The following is a 16057-nucleotide window of genomic DNA, read 5'->3' as shown; positions in this document are numbered from 1 at the left end:
CATGATTGCAGTCTTCAAGTATTTGAAGAGCTGTCATGTAGAAGATGGAGCAGATCTATTCTCTCTTGCTCCAGATTGCAATTAGATCTAATGGGTGGAAATTACAAGGGAGTCGTTACCGGCTAAAAATCAGGAGAAACTTCCTAACTGTAAGAGTGGTTGAGCAGTGGAACAGTCTGCCTCAGGAGGTGGTGGATGCTCCTTTGCTGGACGTTTTCAAGCAGAGGCTGGACAACCATCTTTCGGGTATGTTGTAGGTATGTAGGGCTGTCTTTTGGCTATGCTCCTGCAGAGTGCAGGGGGTTGGACTAGATGACCTGCAAGGTCCCTTCCAACTTTAACATTATATGATTCTATGATTCTAACCAGGGCCAGGGCTTTCTCGGTGGTGGTTCCATTCTGGTGGAATGAGCTCCCAGAAGAGATCAGGGCCCTGTGGAATCTTTTGCAGGTCCTCAGGGCCTGTAAAACGGAGCTCTTCCACCAGGATTTTGGAGCCGCTGGCACCACCATTAAACACCATTATCAACTAACCGCTGAAGGATAGAGAGCTCTGTTGTCCCTGGAATTTCCAACAACAACCTGAGCTAGTTGCCTAAAGGACATCGAAAAGAAGACCTAGGATCTGACTGTGTGAAGAGAGAACCGAGTATGGCAGCCGTAGTTAAATTAGTGATAATGATACTAGCGCTTATGTTACATGATTAAATGGTTTTAGAATTGTTTTAATTGTTTTATTGCAATTTATGTGTTGATTCTTATGTAAGCCACCCTGAGCTGGCCTTGGCTTGGAAGGGCAGGGTAGAAATGTGATAAATAAAAATAAAAAATATCAATTGAGGTCCAGGTCACACATGTCACTAGGCTGGCATTCTTCCATCTTCAACAAGCCCAACAACTGGCTCCTTTCCTGTTTCACTCTGACCTAGCCACAGTAATCCATGCAACAGTCACCTCCAGACTAGACTACTGTAACTCGCTCTATGCTGGCCTATCCTTGAGACTGACCCAGAAAATCCAGGTGATCCAGAATGCAGCTGCACGAGTCCTGATGGGAACATGGACAGCACATAAACAACCAATGCTGTGCCAAGTCAGTTTATTGCATTAGCTTCCAGCCATAGCAATCATTAAAAAAAGAGACAGTACAACGTAGCATAAAAATTATAAATAACCATTAAAATCTAAATATCTGTTAAAACTAATACCTATAAACTATCAATACTATTCAATAATACATAAATAAAATATATTATACAAATTATTATTGGATATAATTTATCTATTATTCATATCTAGCCAGATTTTCCTCCTGTTAATGGCCATCCATCCATATTTTGCCACTTTGAGGGTAGTTTCCCTATTCCTACCAGCTACCATTATTACAAGATAGTCCCTTGTACACTGGCTTCCAGTGGAGTACTGAGTCAGGTTCAAGGTTTTGGTATTGACCTTCAAGGCCTTGAGCGATCTGGGACCAATGTATCTACAGGACCATCTACTCCAGTATGTCCCCAGAAGAGTTTTTTGTTCTTTGAACAACAGCTTGCTGGTGATCCGTGGCCCCAGAGATGTCCGGCTGTCATCAACCGGAGCCAGGGCCTTCTCAGTCCTGGCCCCGACCTGGTGGAACTCTCTGCCAAATGACATCAAGGCCCTGTGGGATCTTATGCAATTTCACAGGGCGGAGATGTTTCGCCAGACTTTTGGTTGAGGGCAGCAATAGTTACCCACTGGCTGGCACCCTTCTTTCTTCTCTCCATGTTCTGAGTTCTCTTACCCCCACCCGGAAGAAAAAGGTACCAGTAGTCCAGAATCGGGATGCATAATAATATAGGAAAACCTCCATCTGGATCTTTTTACCTACATTGACATTTTTACTAATGTTATATATCAATTGTAATGTTTTGTGTTTTGTATTTTATGACATTATGTTCTGTACATTGCCCAGAGCCTGGCGTAAGCTGCGATGGGGTGATTAATAAATCATTATCACCATCATCATCATGGGACGGTGATGGTGTGGTTGATAACTAATAGCCATGATAAGAATGATCATGGCCTATCTGATTGGTGTGGAAGAGCACCTTAGCATGAAGAGGAGAAGGTGTTCTAGTTTCCCATACTTTAAAAACATCATGTCCTGTCTTTTTTTCTCTGTCCAACTTCTCCTAGTGCTAGGGGTTGCCAGCTCCAGGGTGAGAAATTCCTGGAGATTTGAGGGTAGAGCCTTGAAGAAGATAGAGTTTGAGGAGAGGCGTGACCTCATCAGGGTATAATGCCATAGAGTCCACCCTCCAAAGCAGCCATTTCCTCCAGGGCAACTGATCTCTGAAGTCTGGAGATCAGTTTTAATTCCAGGAGATCCCAACCTGGAACTTGGCAACCCTACCTAATGTGTGGTTGGGATTGATTTCTTAGGAATTTAGGGAACCACCCGATGTTGTTTGCCATGCAACATTAGGAATTCACAAGGGAGCCATTCTCCCCAGCCTATCAGAACAGGCCGTGGCAGTTCTGGAAACTTTTATAGGTTTATAGCAGCATGTGCACTTTCTTTGTCACACACACAGAGACACTCACTCTTGCTACTTTTCACACACTCGTGCACATTTTCCCCCCACAATTGTATTTTTGCAGGTTTCAGCTAACTTAGAAATATTTTGGTTGCCTGAAGTGCTCTGGAAGAATTTAAGCATGGTACGTAGGGTACAACTGAAACCCATGGATGCAAAATTTTACAGATCTGCCTAAATCATGTTAATTCACATAGAGTTGTTCACAGGATTTGCTTTCTCTGTGTCAGTTTTTTTGGATTTGGGGGTTCTGTGTGTGAACAGACTTGAAGTAATAGGGGGAAAATGGAAATAAGAAGGCTACTTTTGAAAATGTTTCATGAGCACTAATCTTTTTTAATTTCTTCCTTTTCTAGAGTTCTCGAACTGCTCGGTCAGAGGAGGACCGAGATACCCTCTGGGATGCCTGGGGCTCATGGAGTGAATGTTCTCGTACTTGTGGGGGAGGTGCTTCCTACTCCCTGAGACGCTGCCTGAGCAGCAAGTAAGTAGTTAAATATCTTTGGACTCTACAGAACAAGAATGCAGCTTGCCGATCCCAGATCGCAGCATAAAGAGCAGTGGGTGTCTTGAATTGTGCTTACATTTTGAACTTAGAAGAGGAAAGGTCGTGTTCTAGTCAGGCAGCCGTCCAGCAGGTTTGATGGCCTGACACACAATTCTAAAATATGATTGTAGTAAAAATGTGACAGACTTCTGTGGTGGTTCTTACCTAAGTTTGAACAGTATACTGCCAGCTACTGAAAAATAAAACCACTAGATTCTCTCATTCAGAGTGGTAATCCTTTTCACTCCTAGGTAGTGGTCCAGAGATAAACCTCTGGGTTTAGCACCCTAAATCATTTAGTAACATGGGAGCTATAAAATCAAAACAGATATCCACACTGGAGTCTTTTGGCCTCTCTATACACACAGTATAACATATTAAGCGATACAGATGAAATTGGCAACTGCTTTTACAGAAGATTTCCTTTATGTTACAAGGACATAAAAGATAACTAAGGCAATATGATGAGATACGTTATGTTTTTGCATAGCAAAGCAGCCCGATAAGGACACATCTGTCCCATAGATGCTTGCTTTATCTATCTATCTGTGTGTGTGTGTGTCTACATACATACGTACATATATACATACATATCTGCAGCTGCAATAATAGGTACACTTACCTGGGAGTCAGCTCCATTGAATAAAGTGGGATCTATTTCTGAGGAGACACACATAGGATTGCTCTGTATATTTATTTATTTAGCTTATTTATACCCTGCCTTTCTCACTAAGACTTGAGGCAGGTTACAGAATAAAGAGGGGGGAATGAAATCATATAACATAAGATTTTCCATGAACAGTGCACTAAGATTACGAATACACAAATTCAAAGACAATGCAAGCATCCATGCCTTAGGGCAAGGTATTGTATGAGCAAAGCAGAATGTATAAGACTCAAGAGCTCTCAAACGGCGCTATAATAAAAAAATTTCTAACGTAGTAACAACCATTTAAAAAAACCTTCAGAGCCCACCTAATTTGCAAGAAACCCATTGGATTAAGCATGGGATTAAAACAGATTTTTATCACCTCTGCAGAACCTCAAAGGCCTCTCTAAAAAGGCCAAAGTCTTACTGAATATTGAAAGGGGGATCAGCCAGATGACTCTCTTTTAGGAGGAATTGCAGAGACAGAAAACCACAGCAGAGGCAGTCCTTGATCTTACCCCAGCTGTCCATCATGTAGAGTTGCCAGCTCTGTGTTTGGAAACTCCTGGAGATTTGAGGGCTTATTTATATATGGTAAAACATTGCCAATCAAGTTTTCTGTATCCCTTATGTGTGGACACTGTGAAAGAAGAGAAGAAGAGATTGGATTCATACCCCACCCTTCACTACCCGAAGGAGTCTCAGTGCAGCTTACAATCTCTTTTCCCTTCCCTTCCCCACAACATATACCCTGTGATGTAGGTGGAACTGAGAGAGCTCTTTCGAGAACTGCTCCTGAGAGAACAGCTCTGAGAGAACTGTGACTGACTCAAGGTCACACCAGCAGCTGCACGTGGAGGAGTGGGAAATCAAACCCGGTTCTCCCAGATCAGAGTCCTTGCTCCTAACCACTACATCAAACTGGCTCCTAATCACTACACTAAACTAGAGTAGGGATTAGTGTGAATATAGCACTAAGGGGAAAGTCTGTTTTCTCCACGAATGCTCTGGACAGACCCTTGTCCATATACTTCCTTCTTCCATCTTCCTGCATATATTTCCGACTTTAATAAATTATTTTAGGAATACGAAGTATCAAATTAACTATGTTTATCCAAAGAACATATGCATAAATTGTAAACCAGTTTGTACAGAATTACATCTTGTATGAACTGGACAGCCGGGTGTGTGTGTGGAATGAACAGAGCATGGACCCTCTTGTCTAGGCATGTCAACTTTTATGAATGGATGGGTGCGCAGATTATTAGATCTCAATTTAACTGCTAAAATACATCTCTGATATCTTGCACTATGAAGGCATAGTGATGTAATAAAAATCCTTTTCATTCTGCTCATTGTTTCTGTGCTGTCCTGAGGTTAATTGGGGTGAAATACCCACCCCAAGTAATTTCCTAGGTTTGACATTATCATGGGTTGTGATGTGAGGAAGTACCATGTGCAGGCAAGGTGGGATATAAATCTAAATAATCTAAAATAATAACACCAAGTCAAAAACATGCATAGCCCAGATTAGAACTGGCTAGAATTGTCAGGCCAGGCCTGGCAACTGGTGAGAGTTTCGGGGATAGGGACATGAGGCGGCATGATGCCATGTGTGCTATGATCACTTATGAGGAAAACCTAGAAGTGATGGAAGGTAGTTCTAGGAATTGTCAGAAATGCCATGGTGTTTATGGGAAGAAAAAGATTAAGTGATCCATGATATTACTTGGACAACTCTATATTTGTTTTAGCTCCCTCCTGGGAAAGCCAGTGGCTTGCTGGTTCCTTCGCGCTGTTAGCCAAATTGTTGTTCCTGTAAACTCATGGTGTCACCAATGGTAACAGTGGTGTCATTCATCATTGCCAAGATAGAAGGAATCTTTCCCCCCCCCCAGCATAAAACTGAATAGAGGAATGGAATAACCATCATGAATATTCATTTGGAATACTGTGTGCAATTCTGGTCACTACACCTTAAAAAGGATATTATATCTTTGAGAAAAGTGCAGAAAAGGGCAACTCGAATGATAAAAGGGTTGGAACACTTTCCCTATGAGGAAACGTTAAGGCGCTTAGGGCTCTTTAGCTTGGAGAAATGACGACTGAGGGGTGACATGATTGAGGTTTATAAGATTATGCATGGGATAGAGCAGGTAGAGAAATAGGTACTTTTCTCCCTTTCTCACAATACAAGAACTCGTGGGCACTCAATGAAATTGCTGAGCAGTCAGGTTAGAATGGATAAAAGGAAGTACTTCTTCACCCAAAGAGTGATTAACACTTGGAATTCACTGCCACAGGAAGTGGTGGCGGCTACAAGCATGGACGGCTTCAAAAGGGAATTAGATAAGCAAATGGAGCAGAGGTCCATCAGTGGCTATTAGCCACAAGATATTGATAGGGACTCTGGGGCAAGTGATGCTCTGTCATCTTGGTGCTTGGGGGGGGGGGTCAACAGTGGGAGGGCTTCTAATGTCCTGGCCCCACTGGTGGACCTTCTGATGGCACTGGTATTTCTGGCCACTGTGTGATACAGAGTGTTGGACTGGATGGGCCTTTGGCCTGATCCAACATTGGCATCTCTTATGTTCTTATGAAGGCCATGAAGCAGGCTGGTGTCAGGTGGTTCTGTAATAAGGTAATAAGGAAGTTCCAGTCTAACTTCATACCATTGCACCCCTAAGTGTTCCACTTGGCCACTGAAGGATTGCAAAAGGTCTGGTTTATAGGAGGGAGTGCAGGAAAGGATTGGATGCAACCTCCTGTCATTTGGGGGCAAACATATTCTGATGGCTCTCCCTGCCAGTAGGATTAATGATTGAAATGGTTACGGAGTAGGGTTTGGATTATACCGGTCTGTGAGGTAAATGAGCAAACTCTGCTGGGCCCTAGGGCCCAGTATACAGGTTTGGGTATGACCCAAGTAGTCCTGAAGGTGTCTGATTGAACTGGATCCATTCCAACCTCTGTCTTCTAACTCCTGCTGCCTTTCTGGATCCTATCAGCACTTTCTCTACCACTGTTACTGCCATGTTAAACATTATTCACATGTGACACAATATGTTTGCAATGGCCCCTTGTGCAAAAACAAACATGGTGGGATGCTATATGTAAAGGATATCTCTGCAGCTTCCTTGGCACACCTTATTACTATGGTTTTCTCTGGCATTTAAGTCCATCTTTTTTTAGAAGGGGCAGATTCTGTTTAAGGGGACCTATTCAGTAGTTAGAGTTGCCTTTAACTAAGTAAGATTTTTTGTTCTCTTCCATATTGAGCCAATTCATTTTGATTTATGAAACCAAAAGTGAACTTTTGCCCATTCACAGATTGAGGAAGGATTATTATGTGCTCAGATTCTGTTAGCCAGTAACAATATATTCTAAAAAGTCAAATTTGACCTTGAATTAGCACTGCAGTAAATGTGTAACTCCTATCCCTTTCTTTTGGTCTGCATACAATTACAAAAGTAAAAGGGTGTTAAATTATGATTTTGTGGGTCCAGGGTGTGTGTGTGTGTGTGCTGGGCAAGCATTTTCAAACTAAAAAGGAAAGAAATCCACCCAAACATTGGGGATTTAGAACGAAATCTATATGCACGACAGTTTTAAATGTGACAAGAAGATGAACTATCTGTGTTTTGTGCTGGTGTTTCCTGGCTTTGTGCAGTCTATTGCATTACACAAATGTGTCATATTGCAGAGTTCTGTGTGCTATGCATAATTCTATAACAAATAAAGAATGATGCTAGATTTTGGTTTTGTTTGTTTGATAAATTAAGAACTGGCTCTCTAGCTGAACACTATAGAACAGACCAACCCACAAACCAAAGCTAAATATTTCTCCACCAGTGTGGAATTTTCATGGTGTATTATGTCTTTTAGTTTTCTGTGTGATGGCTTCCAGAACGTTAAGTAAAAGGAGAATGTGGCCCCATTGTGTCCGCTTTGAAGCTATTCAAAGAATACTGCTTCTAAACATTTTTGTTGAGCTAAGCAGTTGAATAAATGCAATTAATTTGTTTTCCAGGAGGCAGATGCCAGCTCTCTTGATTAGTCCCATTGCTTGAGCTGTTCAAGTCAGGTATAGAGTTGTCTTACTGTCTGGCTTTTCTACTGTTTAAATGCAAACACTGTCTTTTGGAGGCTTACCTAAATGATCACAGCACTGCCACACCTGATTACTATAAAGTACGATACAAACTTAGAGTTCCCGTTTATTCTTCCGATCCAGCTCTGCTTTGAGTTCCATTGAAGGCAACAAGACTTGCACTAGACTAGCTCTTCTGCATTTTATGACTGAATTACGGTCCTTTCCACATCTGCCAGCCACTCCAGATTTTCTCAGTGTTTGAGTCAAGGCAATTTAAGTCCATGGAAAAACAGCATCCAAATAACCTGGGGCAACAGCAGGCTGAACCCGGGCTGACCACTGAAGGGAGGTAATGTAATGCAGAAGGGGGGAAAACCTTGGAGGTGGGGGGAAAGGTTGAACTTGATCTTAGTGCAGAATGGGGGGGACGGGACCTGGATTAAAAAGAAGGCTGAATTCGATTTTAGTGCAGAATTGCTTGGAGGACTCCACAGTGAACATGACTTAAAAGGAGAGTGCAGAAAGGGCCTATGTCAAAGTTCTAGAGAAGGGAACTGGCAGACAGAGGGTTAAGTTGGACCTCCGCATGGTAGCCGGATGTCAAACTAAGTTCTATCGTATAAGGAATGGCTTGCTGGTAAAGTGCCAAGGCATGCTCAAGGAATTCTCCCAGGGAAAAGAGGCCTGTATCTGAATGAAAGAGGGTATTTTAGAATGGCAAGGTTTGTTGCCTTTGTTATGAAGATAGAGGCAAAAAACCCCCGACTTTACAAATGCCTGATTATTAGACTGAAGTTACCACTATGTGTCATCTAATACTTGACACGTCATATTTGGTTTCTGTATCTGTAATTATGTCGATACCAAAATGATAAATTTTATTGTTAAATCTGCTATTTGTTATCAGCTGGGTTTTAAATTGATATCATTAAATGTCACTATGTTATGGAACATTTTAATCTTTGGAAACTTTATGTAGGTATATGTATTTTATCCATTATTTATTGTGCTGGGACTGTGCTATTTGCTATGGTTCTGAGCTAATGCAATAAAACGTTTGAGCTGTATTGAAAGGAACTCAAGGGAACCTCCTCAGTCAGGGGTCAACCTCTAAATGCCAGTGCTAGGAAGCCCTTGGCCTCTATTGCCCTGTTAGTTGGCTTTCCAGGAAAACTGGTTGGCTGCTGTGTGAAAGAGGATGTTGGATGAACCGGTGGTCTGATCCAGCAGAGCCCTTCTTTTATGTTCTTATGAAAAGAACACAAAGTAAGGCCACAGTGAACCAACAGAGGCTCAGATCCAGATCATATTGCAAATTTCCACTGATTATCCCTTTCCACTGCACACACCCCTTCATGTAGTTTCCCAGGGTCCCTATCCCCTGCAAAGATCAGTGGACTGAGGTGTGAGCCGGGAGGCAGAAAAGTTTGCTGCACTGATGGAAATTTTAGACGGGATCCTGCCCATAGATGGTTGCATCAGAAACTAGCTCCTGCTTCACAACTGGTCACTTTTCTATTTTTTTTTGGGGGGGGCAGCTTTCTTTTTGTGGCCTCACCCACTGTTAGGTGGAACCCCTCCTCCTAAAGCCGCTCAAATGTCTGTTCTCAGAGACATTGCTTTGCTGCTAGGAAAGTGGTTAGCTGGTAGATTGGCTCTCCATACAGCCTATGATATAATCTCATTTGGGACTGAGGTGTGGCAGGCTCCCCAGATGCAGAGGCTGAGAAATTCACTTGCAGCTGGGTGAGTTTCCAGAAGCTCCTATTGGGAGAGTAGATGGCCTGGGGGGGGGGGGCGTCAAGGAGAAATGAAATCTCAAACTGATGCTCAGAAACAAAAATATATTGTGACATGTCATTTTTCCTTCTCATCTCACAATACTTTCAAAATGCTATTTCAGCTGATGCTTGCCAGATAAAATAGACCAATGCTCTTTTGCCCCAAGGATAATGCTTTTAAAAAATGCATTGGGGATATAATTTGTTGCAGTAAATGTTCATCTATAAGTACCCCTTTGAGATGGGAATGCTTTATTTGAAAAGGGTGAAATGTCCTTCTTTCCTTGGGTTCTAAGCCTTGAGAAGACAGTACCAAACACTCCACCAGGTGGGAAAACATTAGTTCCTAGTCTTGCAAAAGGCTCTGCTTCTGAGACTTATCAACAAGAATAGAGATATAGTTACAGAAATGTTTGGCAAGTTGAAGTTATTTGGGCATCTATAAGCATGGGAATTGACATTATTTGTTATACAATGCATTTTAGCAGTGCTTATGTGTATCCAACTCAACACAATGCATGTGACAAAGATGCACTTCATGGAATGACTCTGAAATGTAGTGACAGTGGCATGATACATATGACAAGGGTATATTTCATTAATGGTCGCTTATGTCAGGGGTTTTCAACAAGAGTGTTTGGTGGTGGGATCCATAATCTGCTTTATTCCATGTATCACTTTAGCAACCTCCTGGTGGTTGCACCTCTGGCTTTAAGAACATAAGCAGAGCCCTGTTGGACCAGAACAGTGGCCCATCTAGTCCAGCATTCTGTCCCAGAGAGTAGCCAAACAGTTCCTGTGGAACTCCAACAACTGTACATAGAGGCCAAAGCCTTCCGTCGATGTTGCCACTTGGCACTAAAAATATCCTTTATTTGAAGGACTTGGACATTGCTGAGGGCTCTACAAATCAAATATTGTTGTATGCAATATTTCAGTACAAGTTGATATCATGAGTAGACAGTTTTCTGGAAGGTTGTCCAAACGGTATGAAAAAATCGATGATCTATATTAAAATGTATTGGTTTTCATTAATGTCAGTCTCTGCATTGTTCCCCTGTATTTGTTTACTTTCTACATAACTTATCTCAGTTTGGGGAAATGCCTGCTTCTATTATACTAAGCTATATTGTTATATAGGTTGGTTGCTGTCATTTTTAGGGAGGCAGACCTATCTCATTTACCTCAGGTTTTCCCTGCACCTTGGGAAAAAATGATAGCAACCAACCTACATAACAATATAGCCGTAGGGGAGGACCTGGAAACCCTATGGCTTACAAATGTTTTAAATAAATAAATATAATTTATGGCATTACCAGCTCACCATAGTAAGTATAGTAGAAATTGTACGTATGATAGAAGGGAGTCTTTGTACAACAATTCAGCCAGTTGCTCATATAATCAGATACATTGTGCTTTCCTCATAACTGCTGGTTCAAAGTTTACATTTTATAGTTGTTCATATGTACAACACAATTTAAGGCAGTTCCCTTGGACTGAAAGTATCTACAAAGTATCTATTGAGAGGAGAAACTAGGGTTGCCAACTGCCCTGAAAAAAAAACCATTTCATGTCCCTTTAATGGGATGTTATTTAACAGGTGATGTTATTTACCTCGATGCCATCAAAAGCTTCTACACATCAAGCCTCTCTTATGGGCCGCTGCTATGGCTCATGTTACTGCAGGTTGCTGCAGACTGTTACATCTAAATACGGCCAGTGATTTAACAACTACATGGACTAACGACAGAAACCATCTGTGGACATCAGGGCAATGGCAATTGATTCCTGCAACTTACCATCGAGATGAATCATAACCTGCCGCCTGCACTTTGCATTTATGTATTAATGTTTTATGGCATGTTTGTATATTCTGTATTTTAATGCATTTGTGTTTTTAATGGAAGCCGCCCTGAGCCCGCTTGCGGGGAGGGCGGGGTATAAGTCTGAATAAATAAATAAATAAATATCTACAAATACACTTGGCTTTATAGCAGTTGATTCCTGCAACTTACCATCGAGATGAATCATAACCTGCCGCCTGCACTTTGCATTTATGTATTAATGTTTTATGGCATGTTTGTATATTCTGTATTTTAATGCATTTGTGTTTTTAATGGAAGCCGCCCTGAGCCCGCTTGCGGGGAGGGCGGGGTATAAGTCTGAATAAATAAATAAATAAATATCTACAAATACACTTGGCTTTATAGCAGGTGTCACCAGGTCACTCCTTCCACCAACAGTCTGCAATTCCCACTACTTGGAGCAATGGTGGGGAAAAAATAAACAAAAAGTCACTTTCAGGACGATGGCAGGACATCGCTTCCCAGGAAAACCATAGAGTTTCCAGTGGTTCCTAAAAAGGTGCTCATCCCTTCCATTTTTTCTCTGGGAGTTGCCATTGCCAACAGCACCCTCCTACATTCCTCCTCCAGACTCCTACTTGTTGACAGGTTGTTCCCAGCAATCCTATTGTATGGTACAACGTCTAGAAAACACGATAAACTAGGAAGTTGTTGTGTTTGTGTGTGGAGGGAGAGGGAGAGAGAGAGAGAGAGAGAGAGAGAGAGAGAGAGAGAGAGAGAGAGAGAGAGTCTTGTCTTAAAATAGTTTTCTTCTGATCCATTGTTTAATTCTGGGGTCACTGTATTCTTTTGCATTAAAAATAAAATGTGAAATATTATCTATTTGAATGCCATTGATTTCGTGCTGTTCTAGCTAGTAATAAGGTGCTGCCAAGAGGGCTGGGCAGGAGATATTGGATCACTGACCCTTCCTGGGATGACCTATGGAGTCCCTGAGTGAATTTCACCACTGCTTTGAGCCAAGGTTTTCTGTTTCACTTGGCCTTCTTTCTGACTGTTTGCACACTCCCTTTTGTCATCATCTTTTCCTGTCAAGTTATATTTTCTTTGCAAAGTTTGGCTGAGGATGCCAGAGTTGGCCATGGTTTCACTTGCTCTGTATTTTTCACTGTTCAAATCGGGATCCCTTTGCCTTGAAGAGCAGATGTTGTTGCAAACAGAAAAATCCAAATAATTCTATATCATATTATTTGCTTGCTCATTTGTTCTTCCCTTTCACACTGCCATGGAAATGAGGCTTACCAGTCTATTTCATACTGATAAGGCAACTCACTGTCATATTCCAGGTGTGAGCAATATAAAGATAACACTCACTAAACATTCCTTGGAAAACCAGGAATTATACTTTTACAAGAGATCTTTATTTGGTGCATTTTTTGGAATACTCCCCTTTTTATATCCATTTCCGAAAGCATGTGGAAAATATAGCTAAAACTCATACTCCCTAAAAATAGCCCTCATTATGAAATATGCGTTCCTCAAACTACGTGCTTGCCTTTTTTTGACCTTTGAATGAAATGGATTTAAGTCCCCTGCATGTACGCTAATTATGCAGTTAATGTGCATTTTCTAAATTATGTTTAGTTTAGACTTTCATGAAAAACCTCTTCTTTAAATCTGTAATACATTTGTCAGTATGAAGAAAATCCTGCTTTCAGTGCATATCTGTAATGTATATGGATTAAGCCTGCTTTGCTTTGGCGTGCAAATACAATAACAGCCCCATCTGGTATCATTCTTGAAAAGATGAATTGTGGAGTGACACCAGATTCTACTTGCCTGTGGGTTTCCCTTGTAATGCACGATCCAAGAGTCACTTTTCCCTACTAATTTCTGATGTTGTCCTTTGAATATTCTATTTTTGTGAAATTCCAAATTCAGTATTACAGGTTATTCTCTTGCCACATTATAGCCTTCATCCCTTTGAAATAGGAATATTTATTTTTTTGAACAGCAAATGTGAAGTCAGTTGATAAGGTCATGCTGTAACTCCAGTTGCAGCTGGCCTGTCTCACCATACTTCTTTTCCCCCTGTTTAATGGGCAAGAGTCTGGCTCACAAGCATTACTCTCATGTGTTCAAGAACACCCTTCTCCATCCGTGTGTTGGCACTGCTTGGGATTAATTCAAGTAGAACAGTTGTAGTCTCCAAATAAAATTGAATGCCAGTAATTTTTACAGCAAAGCAGGTGGAAAACATCATACACGTGCAGAGAGCAAGTCCACCTCAAAATATAGTCTGTGTTTTCAGTACAGTTCACCATGGTATTTAGCAGAAATAGCTATTTACCGTCATCATAATTGTGACCAATGCTCCCTCTAAACTGTGGAGTCTTGCGAGCAAAAATTCTACTTTGTGAGCTACTGGCATTAAAGTTGTGAGTGTGCAATTTGGCTACCGTATTACATTAGTTTGATCTGGAGCCTTCCTTCCTGAGCTAAGAGAAACGTGTGAGCCAGAGGCTAAAAAACTGTGAGCTAGCTCACACTAATTCAGCTTAGAGGGAACACTGTGACATGAGTGTTTTCTATACATTCTGTGTTGGCAAGCTGAGTGCTACTTTGGTGCAAGCTCAGTGCGACTTGCCCTTGAGGAACGGGCCTTTCCACTTTATCCAGCATACTTTCCTCTAAACTTCTAAAAAGCTTAGTAATTCCTTGATGCTGAGAGAGGGTCCCGGGGGGGGGGGTAACTGTTTTAATGCACATTTATCCTGTTATTCCAAAATTCAACCAGGACACTGAGAACACAACTATCAGTTTATGGATATACACCCCAGGTGACCATCTAGTCTGATGACTCTTCAAGGACAGACAATATTAAATGCTCTGTTGTCTAGAAGTGGACATATTCAACAAGAGCAATGGTGCATCTACAAAACCGGTAGAGTCAGCAGAACAACCTCTTCCAGCTTCTGGCTTCTAGTGTAAATTTAGTAGAGGAATGTGTCAATATTGGGAAAAGGAAAGAATAACAATTACTGAATCGCAACATGACTATTCTTAAGTCTTAAAATAGATGTCCCATTTACTTACTCTGGATTGCACTTGGAACATTATTTTTCCAATTTATGATCCACTTTCCAGTCAACAATAGTTCGGAAGACAGTTCACAAAAAACCCTAGCATTCTATTTAATCATTAAACCTCTCATTATAAACCCTATGAAATTTAAACAAAAAACAAAATTGTTGCAGAAACAGAAAGTCAAAGTTTATGGGATGCCAATATTTACAATGCCATCCTATACAGAATTACTGCAATCCAAGCCTATTAAAATCAGTGTGCGTAGACTGGAGTAACTCTCCATAAGATTGTACTGTTGGGTACCAAAATGGAATCCTCCAGAATTCTGGTCCTTATCCAAGTGGCATCAGGAGACAGTGAATCTGAGTGGTTAACTTAAAACGCTGATAGTGAATGACTGCCTAAAATGCCGGCCTTGAACTAGGATTGATGTTTTTGATATTTTCTTTTATCACATAGCAACTCTCATCTTTAATAATCTTTTATCCTCTGTTTTCCATCTGTAAATTTGATAGGCTGACCTATCTCACAGAATAGTTCCAAGGCAAATGTTACAGTGTAATGGGCATGAAAATTTTTGCTCAGTTATATGGAGTGATGATGGCATCAGTAAAAACAGAAAATTAATTGCTTATGTAATTAAGATGAATTAGCTGAAGGATTAAGTTCCAATACTTACTTTAAAACCTAGCTGCATGAAAAATTCAGAATATTTTAGAACAATTTAATTTGCAGATTATTTGCTAATTATGCCTTTGGACATAGCTGGTAATTTTTTTTTCCTTTGGTTGGTTGGTTTCCCTAGTTTACAACTTCAAATGCATTTATGAGCTATTCGTTATTTTTCAAGTGGCTTTTTTCCATGTAAACAGCTACTGTTCCCTTGTGAATATTAAGGGACAGAAGGTGAATGTTGAATGTTGAAAAGAGTTTCCAGAGTTGCTTTGATCCAGACATGCTCCAGGACTTTGGAGGAGAGTTGGACAATAGGCTTTGCTTGTTGCTTCCCCTCCCCCTCTTGGAAATAATGGCAAAAGATAGCATTGCTATCTGAATATAATTTATTTGCGTTCTCTGTTTCATTTGCAATTAAATGTGTGAAGTTATGGATTTAAGATGTGTATACATGTGTGTGTGTGTGTGTGTGTGTAGTTATCTTTCAGCATTCTAAAAATCCTCTGAAAAAGCCACACTGACAAACTTTACAGACTAAAATTTTAACAATCATCAGTGTGAATTCTTCTGGCCAATTTCTTTTCTTTTTCTTTAATTCAGTGTACGTGTTGATCTCTAACTTTGTCCCAAGTTTAAGGCAGTATAAATGCTTTTTGTTGGATATGAATTTTTGGTGCAGTATCCATTACCATGAAAACAAAACTAGTATGTAAAACTTGCAAAGAGAGCATCTCACGATGACTATTTTAAAAATGTCATTGTACATTAGTTACGTTGTGGGACCTTTCTAGGCAAACAAATGCATTTTTAACCTGAAGTCCAGTCACCTTTCCAAAGGAAATAT

At 40.8% G+C, this 16057-nt stretch overlaps 1 protein-coding gene across 1 annotated transcript in view; it reads left to right on the top strand.

Moving 5' to 3' along the window:
• Positions 1–2640: 2640 nt before the first annotated feature.
• ADAMTSL1 (ADAMTS like 1) overlaps positions 2641–16057 on the top strand; it is a gene marked incomplete at its 5' end in the record, with an annotated part of 302880 nt that continues 289463 nt past the window's right edge. The window contains 2 exons of the mRNA XM_015427776.1: positions 2641–2700; positions 2933–3060. Of these exons, the coding sequence (XP_015283262.1) occupies positions 2641–2700; positions 2933–3060 (188 nt within the window). The remainder of the gene's footprint in view (positions 2701–2932; positions 3061–16057) is intronic.

The sequence above is a fragment of the Gekko japonicus genome, unplaced genomic scaffold (assembly GCF_001447785.1).
Source record: "Gekko japonicus isolate JY-2015 unplaced genomic scaffold, Gekko_japonicus_V1.1 scaffold487, whole genome shotgun sequence".
Lineage (NCBI taxonomy): Eukaryota > Metazoa > Chordata > Lepidosauria > Squamata > Gekkonidae > Gekko > Gekko japonicus.
The sequence above is the reverse complement of the archived record's forward strand: the minus strand, read 5'-3'. Positions and strand labels throughout refer to the sequence as shown.